At 36.6% G+C, this 10160-nt stretch overlaps 1 protein-coding gene across 1 annotated transcript; it reads left to right on the top strand.

Moving 5' to 3' along the window:
• Positions 1 to 2215: 2215 nt before the first annotated feature.
• On the top strand, positions 2216 to 9395 carry LOC131070727 (putative ABC transporter C family member 15). Its single transcript, XM_058006343.2, has 11 exons — positions 2216 to 2680; positions 3258 to 5614; positions 5758 to 5844; positions 5958 to 6662; positions 6772 to 6936; positions 7188 to 7482; positions 7594 to 7808; positions 7909 to 8214; positions 8351 to 8414; positions 8540 to 8779; positions 8896 to 9395. Exons 1-11 carry the CDS (start codon positions 2623 to 2625, stop codon positions 9006 to 9008), a joined length of 4605 nt encoding a protein of 1534 aa, XP_057862326.2. The 5' UTR covers positions 2216 to 2622; the 3' UTR covers positions 9009 to 9395.
• Positions 9396 to 10160: the final 765 nt, after the last annotated feature.

Here is a 10160-nt window from a genome sequence, read left to right as displayed (position 1 = left end):
TTGCTTGACCATTACCTTGTGGGTAATAATCAGAAGCGTGTGCCAAGGTGATTCCATGATCGTAGCAAAATAAAATTAACTCAGATGAGGAGAAATTTGATGCGTTATCTGTAACTATTTTCTGAGGAACCCCAAACCTGACAAGAATATTATCCTTAAGGAATGCACACACAATCTCTGAAGTGGTCTTTTTCACAAGGATGGCTTCCACCCACTTAGTGAAATAGTCAGTTGTTGTTAATATGTGAGTGTGCCTTGCACTGGAAATTGGGTTCAAAGGACCAATGAAATCTAACCCCCACTGTTTAAAGGGCTCTTCAATCACTACGAGTCTTAAGGGCAAGGCAACCAGCTGGGGTTTACCTATGAACAATTTGCACTTCTCACACTTCGTCATCCACGCGTACGCATCTCTGAACATTCCTGGCCAGTAGTAACAGTTCCTCGGGATTTTATATGCAGTAACCGTAGAAGAGAAATGACCCCCACATGCCTCATTATGAAAAGTTTTCAATAAAGCCTCTTGGTGTGGTTTATCCACACACCGGAGAAAAGTGTCGTCTAAGCCTTTCTTGTACAATATGTTATTAGAAATGACGTACTTTGCAGCTTTCGACCCCAAATTTTGTTTCTCCCTAGGAGAAAGGTGATCTGGACAGTCTCCATAAGTGAGATAATACACAACATTGGTGAACCAAGAATCTTGATGACTGACAAACAGAGTTAAGGGTAGATTGTCCTCTTCTTCAAACTTATTCTCTGCTATCAACTTACAAAGGCCTTGTCCCTTGACCAGTTTAGTGGGTTTGATGTCCAAATTGAATTCCTAAATCTTGGAGACCCAAGATGCTCTATTGTTGATACCAACATCCTGTTGGGTTAAAACAACTTTTACTGCAGAATTGGGAACAGAAACAATTGCATGTGAATGAAGTATGTAGTACCTGAATTGCTTCACAGCGTTTACTACCACATAGGCCTGCTTCTCTGTCTGTGAGTATTTTAACTCATGATTCTTCAGGGGTACACTCATGAAGGAAATTGGAATCTCCTCATTACCCTCACCCTTCTATACCAAAATCCTAGACATAGTATGTTCTAATGCATAACAATAAATAATAAAGTCTTTACTAAAATCTAGATTAACTAGGGTAGGTGCATGCACAATTGCCCTTTTAATTTCTTCAAAAGCCTTTATGCCTACTTCATTCCACTTAAAGGCAACTTTCTCACTCATCATATTTACAATGTATTTAGTAGTTTCAGCAAAATCAGGAATAAAACGCCTTAGGAAGTTCACCTGTCCAAAGAAGGACCTCACTCCATTTCTGTTGGAAGGGAGATTGAGCTACTGTATTGCTTTTACCCTCTGTGGATCTACCTTTACTCCCTCCTGTGAAACGATATGTCCCAGAAGTTTTCCTTCCGTGACACCAAAAACAAACTTTTTAGGATTTAATAAAAAAGAATTTATGTATGTAATTATAAAAAAGCATTGTATTTTATCAAATGAAATTATTTTTAAACAAAAAATTAAGTTAAATAAAATTTTGTGGGATTTATATTGCTTTAACATCTAATGGTTGTAAACGTTTCAATCGTCTTGCGAGCCTCTAAGATGATATCAACCGTGGATCGTCCAATTGAGCTTGTAAATCTCACATAGGGAACGCCTTCGACGTAATTATAATTTTTAAAATTCATAAACAGTTATTATCTAATGCAAATAAATTAAATTAAATTAAATTTCCATTAAAAAATAAATCAATAATGACTAATTATAATTTTAGAATAAGTTAAAAGACTAAAATTTAGATTTAAAACTAACTTTCATTTTTAATTTATTATTTTTTGCATACAAATAATTTCATATTGGAAATTTTAAATAATTGGTAAATTAAATAAAATTAAATATATCAAATTGTAAATAGATATATATTAACTAAAAAATATTTTATTTTATTAAAAAAAACACACTTTTAAAATATTGTAGGATTTATGTTGCTTTTTCATAACCTTTATATTTGTACAAACCCCACAGCCCAAAAGTTAAGTTTAGACAGATTAGACACATCCCTAACATGATATCAACCATGGATTGTCCAATTGAACTTGTGACATAGAGAATGCCTAGCCTAAGCAACCATCCAATACCGATTTTAAATATTTTGCTAATATTACCCTAATTTAAAATTAGATTGCTTGGAGAACAAATCTCTACAGCAATTTCCTCCTTGCCACTACTAGAAATCAGCCTACCCACATGCTCATTTGCCAAGCTTGCGTTTTGACTGTTCTCACCATTTGCCCATAATACTTGGTTTCCATGCGCCTTCCACTCACTTTCACTTCTCACTCTCTCGATTCGTTCGATTCCTTGGTCAACAAGACAATTTGTTTGGACGACTTGGCTCAATGCATGTATATATTTGGTTATTCATGAGAATTTGTTGCAGTCAAGTAGAAGTGAAATAATTGAGACCCCTCTGTTTTTGGGCTGCAACCAGCTTGGCGATAATCGCAATAAACATTTGTTATATTCCAACTGAATTATTCCTTGATACGCCCGTCAGAATATCAGCAAGAATACAGAGGAGATCGAGACAAATAGCAGATAAGTTTATGCCAATACCACAAACATCAACAGAGGATCAGCTCATGCCAATTGCCGCCATGAAATGTTAGTAAAATGTTTGATTTTATTACTGGCATAATTTCTGTATTTCATCTGGTTTTCATAGTATGCATTACAGTTAATTATAGTGTAGTTTTTCTTCTGGAGTAATAAATTTATCATGCTTAAGTATACAATCAATAAGTACATGGGTGTCACAACTTAGAATATTCAATTTGTATGAATATGATCTGTCAGTGATTTCATAAATGGAAAACATGCAGCTTGGTTAGTATGTGCTTTAATGGAAACTGGGTGTCGTAAATAAATGCTCGGACACATACTTGAGAACACTAGATGGGGAAAAAAATTGGGTTGCTTGTAGGTTTTAGTGCTGGTTTTAGTCTGGAATTTCTAAGTAGTTATACATTTGTTGGTTCTTGAATCAATTAATTATGAATTCAGCATTCATGTTAGAACAACAATTTTGTAGGAATCTGATACGTTTATTAGTTGTGGAAAAGATGAATGGGATTGATATTCCGAGTAGGAGTAAGTGGGTATTGTAGATAGTTACACTTAACGAAAACTAAATTTGGGAATGAGAAAACAATATTGATATTTGTCCATGGCCTGCTTGTAGTGATGGAGTCTATTTGGGCAACACAATTGATGCGACTGGTTGGAGATAGGAAATGGGGAGAATTTGCAGATAGTGTTTTTGGGGTTTACATGCGGCATGCACTTGCAATTGTGCTTCACTTTGTCTTTGTTATTTGCCTTATCCTTCCCTTTTTCTGGAGGATTTGCACACGGAGATCTGAATCCTCTGTTTTGAAACCTACTCATTCCAGAAAGTTGCAACTTGGGGTTATGCATAAATTGGTCCTGCTTAGTTGCATTTCTCTAACAGTGCTGTACGCCTCACTTGGAATATGGAGTCCTTTATGTTGGTGGCTAAAGGAAATTCCTAAGGATTTTGGAGCCGAAGGAGAGTATGTTTTTCAGACCATGGCTTGGGCTATCATGTCAGGTTATGCATATTATTCTCTCACAAGAAGTAAAGAGAACCTGCCATTTTTACTTCGGATGTGGTGGATTTTGTCATTAAGTCTCTATGCATTCTTCCTGTTCCTCAACATTCAAGAGATAAAGCAGCAAAAACACTTTAGCCTGAGTTCTCTGGTTGAAATTCTGGCTCTTTTCCTTTCAGCCTTTTTGAGTTACGCCAGCTTTTGTGGCAAAACTTGTGAGGGTTCCTCAACTGAAAGCATTGAAGAACCTCTCTTGAATAATATTCAGGAAAATTCTGAAAACCTTAAGCCAAAAGTCACTCCTTATGCAACAGCAAGTTTTCTCAGCCGGATGTCATTTTCTTGGATGAAGCCTTTGCTTGATGCTGGTCATAGGAAACCTTTGGGCATAGATGATGTACCTCAAGTTGCAGACACCCACAAGGCTGACTACATTTACCATAAATTTAGAAACCAGCTAGATGCCAAAGGAAATGGCACCTTGTCTATTGCAAAAATGGCAATTGTCATTGTTCAAAAGGATATACTTTTTACAGCTTTCCTGGCATTGATGACTTCTTGTTCATCATATGTAGGTCCTTATTTCATAGATAACTTTGTTCAGTGTCTTGCTGACAAGAAACAGTTTGCTAGTGAAGGCATTGTTCTAGCTTGTGCATTTCTTCTTGCAAAGGCGGTAGAATCTTTGTCACAACGGCATTGGTTTTTCATAACAGTTCACCTAGGCGTACGTGTTAAGGCAGCATTGACAGCTGCAATATACAAGAAGGGCTTGGTGCTTTCAAGCCAGTCAAGACAAAAGCATACAAGTGGTGAGATAGTCAATTACATGAGTGTTGATGCTAATCGTATTGGAGATTTCAGTTGGTATCTTCATGACATATGGACATCACCTTTGCAAGTTCTTCTAGCCCTGGGTATTCTATATCAGAACTTGGGATTGGCCTCTCTTGCAGGAATGGCAACCATGGCACTAATCATGATGGCAAATTTTCCACTAGGGAAAATGCAAAAAAATTATAACGAAAAGCTCATGAAAGCAAAAGATGGAAGGATGAAGGCTACATCAGAAATATTGAGAAACATGAAAATCTTAAAATTGCAAGCGTGGGAGACCAGATTTCTGCAGAAACTCGAAACATTGAGGAAGAAAGAATCTAATTGGCTGAAAAAATATTTCTATGGGTATGCTGGGCTATCATTTTTCTTCTGGGGAACACCTGCATTAGTATCTGTTGTAACTTTTGGTACATGTACAATGATAGGAGTTCCTTTGACCACAGGCAGGATTCTCTCTGCACTTGCAACTTTCAAGATACTCCAGGAACCTATATACAGCCTTCCTGATTTAATCTCTATGATTGCTCAAACCAAAGTGTCGTTAGATCGGATAGCTGACTTTCTGCAGGAGGAGGAGCTGCAACCAGATGCAGTCAAACAAATATCAAATGATTTAACTGAAATGGCAATTGAGATCCAAGAAGGGGTATTCTCTTGGGATCCTACTGCCCCTAGTTCAACCATAAGAGGCTTAGATGTTCAAGTAAAGAGAGGCATGAGGGTTGCAGTGTGTGGAACAGTTGGTTCTGGCAAGTCAAGTCTCCTATCCTGCATCATTGGAGAGATACCCAAAATTTCAGGATCTGTGAAGATAAGTGGTACCAAGGCATATGTTAGTCAGTCTCCATGGATACAAAGTGGAAAAATCAGAGACAATATTCTTTTTGGGAGGGAATGGGACAAAACCAGGTATGAGAGTGTACTGCAGGCCTGTGCATTTGAAAAAGATCTTGAATTGTTCCCTTATGGGGACCAAACAAAAATTGGAGAAAGAGGGATAAATCTAAGTGGTGGGCAAAAGCAAAGGATACAGATTGCACGTGCTTTATATCAAGATGCTGACATTAATCTTTTTGATGATCCTTTTAGTGCTGTTGATGCTCACACCGGGACACACATTTTCCAGGTATTTTCATTTTAGCCTCTACATAGGATAACTTTCTTGAATTTGCAAAATTTAGTTAATTGTTTATTTGAGATAGAAGTTGCTCAAAACAAATTAATGTTAGTTAACCTACTTCATGTTCACCATTTCAAAATCTGATACAGGAATGTCTACTTCGTATTCTGGGTTCGAAAACTGTCATCTATGTAACTCACCAAGTCGAATTTTTATATAGAGCTGACCTCATTTTGGTAGGGTTTAACTTCTCTAATTGGATTTTATTCCTTTCGAGATTTCAATTTATAGAAAGAAGTGGAAGGATTCAAATTTTGCTGACGATTCAGTCTTATTTACATTCTTCTAGGTAATGCGAGATGGTGAGATTACCCAGGCTGGAAAATATGATGATATATTACAAGAAAGCACAGATTTTGAGGAATTGGTTGGTGCCCATCAAAAGGCATTGAAATCCGTCAATGCCATGGAGAATTCTGAGAACCTCTCATCGCAGGCACTTGATGAAGGACCATCTACTGGTAATACAACTAACGTGAAAGATGTTGATCGTCAAAAACTCCAGAAGCAGGACAGTAGCCAAAAATCAAAAGAGGTGGAAGAGGATCTTGAATCAAAAACTAATGGAGAGAAAGAAATAGATAAAGGGGTTAAAAGTTCACAGCTTGTGCAAGAAGAAGAAAGAGAGAAAGGCAGGGTGAGTCTGTGGGTGTACTGGTCTTACATCACTGCTGCATATAGAGGTGCTTTGATACCCATCATCTTATTGGCACACACAACATTTCAGCTACTTGACATAAGTAGCAGCTACTGGATGGCATGGGCGACCCCATTGACCGAAGATCAAAAGCCTCCGGTTAGCAAGTCCTCCCTCATTCTGGTCTATATGGCTTTGGCATTATGCAGTGCATTATGTATTCTTGTAAGGACAATCTTTATTTGTCTCTCTGGATTTAAAAGTGCTCAACAACTTTTCAGTAACATGCACAGTTGTATATTTCGTGCACCAATGTCCTTCTTTGATGCAACTCCAACTGGACGTATACTAAATCGGGTTTGTAGATTTTTTTTTTCTAGTTGTTTTCTCTTCTTTCTTTTGTGCTAAGAGTGAAAACTGTTTGAATCTACAACACGAATTATAAACTCTCTGTGATTTTTGACAGGTGTCAACAGATCAGAGTAAAGTGGATCAAATTATTCCTTTTCAGCTAGGAGGTTTAGCTTTTTCAATCATACAGCTTTTGGGAATTGTGGCAGTCATGTCTCAAGTTGCTTGGCAGGTCTTTATTGTGTTTATACCCGTGCTTGCAATTTGTATATGGTACCAGGTATCCTCTTATCTCTGATAAATTTTCACAATGAGGGAGTAGTTTGATATTCATGTTTATTAGGAGGCTTGTTCTAGATAGAAATGACACTAAACGTAAAAAATTCTATAATATCAAACATTGTAATCAAAATTCAGATCTTACCAAGAAATTTTCTATAATATCTTTATAATTTTTGTTCCTTGGTTTTGGTTCCTGATCACTATAAACAAGAGAAATTTTCTAAATTTGCTCCCTTTCATTGCATGCAGCAATATTACATAGTGACTTCTAGGGAACTTGCTAGGTTGATTGGAGTTTGCAAGGCTCCTGTCATACAACATTTTGCAGAATCAATCTCTGGGGCAGCCACAATCAGAAGTTTTGACCAGGAATCTCGATTCATGAATACAAATCTACAATTGATCGATGGTTTTTCCAGACCCAGTTTCCACAATGCTGCGGCCATGCAGTGGCTTTGCTTTCGGATAGATATTTTATCAAATCTTGTATTTGTGTTTTCTATGGTGCTTGTGCTTTGCTTACCAGAAAGCATAATTAGTCCAAGTAAGTAGGAAAGACATTGATTTGAGATGCATTATTTTTAATATGGCTAATTTAAACCAAAAAAATGGATACCGCAGTTCACAAAAGTTAACCATACAGTATAATTAACAGGCATTGCAGGCTTGGGAATAACATATGGGCTCAATCTGAACCTTACACAAGCCTGGCTGATATGGACCCTTTGTAATGTGGAAAACAATATGATCTCTGTAGAGAGAATGGTGCAGTACTCACGGATACCTAGCGAACCTCCATTGGTTATAGAGAATTCTAGACCAAGTTCTTGCTGGCCATCAAATGGAACAATTGATATCATTGATCTTCGGGTTAGTACTTATTAGTAACAATCTATTTGTCTTTATGTATGTAAATTAGTATTCCATCCTCTGACAGTACTGTACTTACAAAGTCCTTTCACAAAATCAGGTTCGTTATGGGCCCCATCTCCCACTTGTTTTAAAAGGAATTTCATGCACTTTTCCTGGAGGGAATAAGGTGGGAATTGTAGGACGGACAGGCTGTGGGAAATCTACTCTAATTCAAACCCTCTTCCGAGTTATAGATCCAGTGGGAGGCAGAATAGTCATTGATGGAATTGATATCTTAACAATAGGTCTGCACGATCTAAGATCCAGAATAAGCATCATCCCACAAGACCCAACAATGTTTGAAGGCACTATAAGGAATAATTTAGATCCCTTGGGAGACTATTCAGATGATGAGATTTGGAAGGTGGGTTATACATAATTACATACATTTTGATTGCTTTTCAATTTTTATTCTTTCTTGGATAACAGATTACCAGTACTCACCTATAAAGATGTGGGTTTCTGTTAGTAAATACTCACATTGCTCTGCCCTGCTCCAGGCTTTGGAGAAATGCGAGCTGGGGGAAGTTGTCCGGGAAAAAGAAGAGAAGCTCGATTCTCTAGGTCTATGTTTATCCTATCACCCATTTTTGAAATAAGAAACAGAACCAATTTAGTATCTTGTTCTACTACTTCCTTTTCCTGTTGGGACAAATGTATTGAACGTTTTGCATTGATCTGCTCTGCAGTAAGTGAGAATGGAGAGAACTGGAGTGTGGGGCAAAGACAGCTTGTGTGCTTGGGAAGGGTACTATTAAAGCAAAGCCGCATATTGGTACTGGATGAAGCAACTGCCTCAGTGGACACTGCAACAGATGGGCTTATTCAACAAACCATACGGAACCAATTTAGAGACTGCACAGTCATAACCATAGCACATCGAATTCCATCAGTCTGTGATAGTGACTTGGTCCTCGTGTTGAGTGATGGTATGAAATCCTAACCTCTTCTGTTTTCCTATATTTGAGATTGCAAATCCTCTGCTTTTGTGGAAAGACATTCCTGCCCTGCTTGGTTTCTGAGCTGAATACTTCTTTTTAATCAGGAAATGTTGTTGAATATGACTCCCCAACCAAGCTCTTGGAGAACAAATCTTCATCATTTGCAAAACTTGTTTCAGAGTACACTCTGAGAGCAACTAATGTTGAGGAAAAATAGAAGGCCCGATTATATCAGCTTTCAAATATGATGACGAAAAGCAATCTCTGCCAGATGGAACTCTCATATTTTTCATCTCTTGTACGGGCGTTAGGCTAAATTTCTTTTGACTAAGAGTCCAGAATTGAGGAATATGCATTTGGCCAAATGAAATTTTCATATTTTTGCTAGTCCTATAGTAATTGGTATGGAAATTCACAAATTGAGATCCATCACTAATTACTTGGGAAAATTAAAAATATGTTTCAATTATAATTTTATTTATCTTTTAAATAAATTAGCAAGTATCTATTGATGTTGATGATCATATTTGTGATCAAAGTTAATCATAATATTTTATTGTAATTTTAATGTATTTTCAAATAAAAAATTATATGTAATGATCTACATTGTCTCATCTTTTATATAAAGTTAGGTTTTGATTAAATGTGCTTATTTTTAATAATGTTTAATGAGGAGTGGATATATTTTGATGTATCAAAGATATATGTGAAATAAAATTAAAACAATTATTTAGATTTAAAATAATATTATTTCGATAGATGATTTGGATCCACGATAAATGAACAAAAAAATTATAGAAACTGGTTGATACAACAATATAGAGTCTCTTAATGTCAAAAAATTTCATTTCAATCTAAAAAAATCAATTGATTTGCACATTTTCCAAGAAAGGAACCCAAAAGGCTAGATCAAATATATGATAAAAAAAGCAAATACCTAGAGAATATTCTGGAAGAATAGGCCTGAAATCTATGTAGAGTACTGAACCAACTTTTCGATGACATAAGAATCATGCAAAACGGAGTTTGGACATAAAGGTTATGGATCCAGAAGTGTAAATTTGAAGATCTAACTTCATAGGCCTATAGTAGAAAATTGGAGTAGGATCTGAGAAAATTTCTGTTAGCATTATTGGCATTAAGTTGTCATTGATGTCAACCGGTTTGGCATGGTCACCGGTGAGTAAGAATTGGTGATCGGTATGGGAGAAGTAAGACATGATGATATCAATCCATATGTGTGTAAGCAGATAGAAGGTACGTTATCGGTACACATGAAATGCATAAGCTACTGGTAAAGAAGGACCATAGGCAAGGCAAAGCAAGCAAGCAAAAGAAGAACTGAAGGATGTGAACTGGTATACACAAA

This window comes from Cryptomeria japonica, chromosome 9, assembly GCF_030272615.1.
Source record: "Cryptomeria japonica chromosome 9, Sugi_1.0, whole genome shotgun sequence".
In the NCBI taxonomy this organism is placed as follows: domain Eukaryota; kingdom Viridiplantae; phylum Streptophyta; class Pinopsida; order Cupressales; family Cupressaceae; genus Cryptomeria; species Cryptomeria japonica.
Note: the sequence above shows the minus strand (reverse complement) of the source record. Positions and strands in the feature narration are given on the sequence as shown.

Bases quoted from the DNA above. Each gene is read 5' to 3' on its own strand.
- LOC131070727 (XM_058006343.2), top strand. From the start codon at position 2,623: ATGCCAATACCACAAACATCAACAGAGGATCAGCTCATGCCAATTGCC. The intron at 7,483-7,593 runs GTAAGTAGGAAA...TATAATTAACAG, and splicing joins AGAAAGCATAATTAGTCCAA to GCATTGCAGGCTTGGGAATA. The intron at 7,809-7,908 runs GTTAGTACTTAT...TCACAAAATCAG, and splicing joins TTGATATCATTGATCTTCGG to GTTCGTTATGGGCCCCATCT.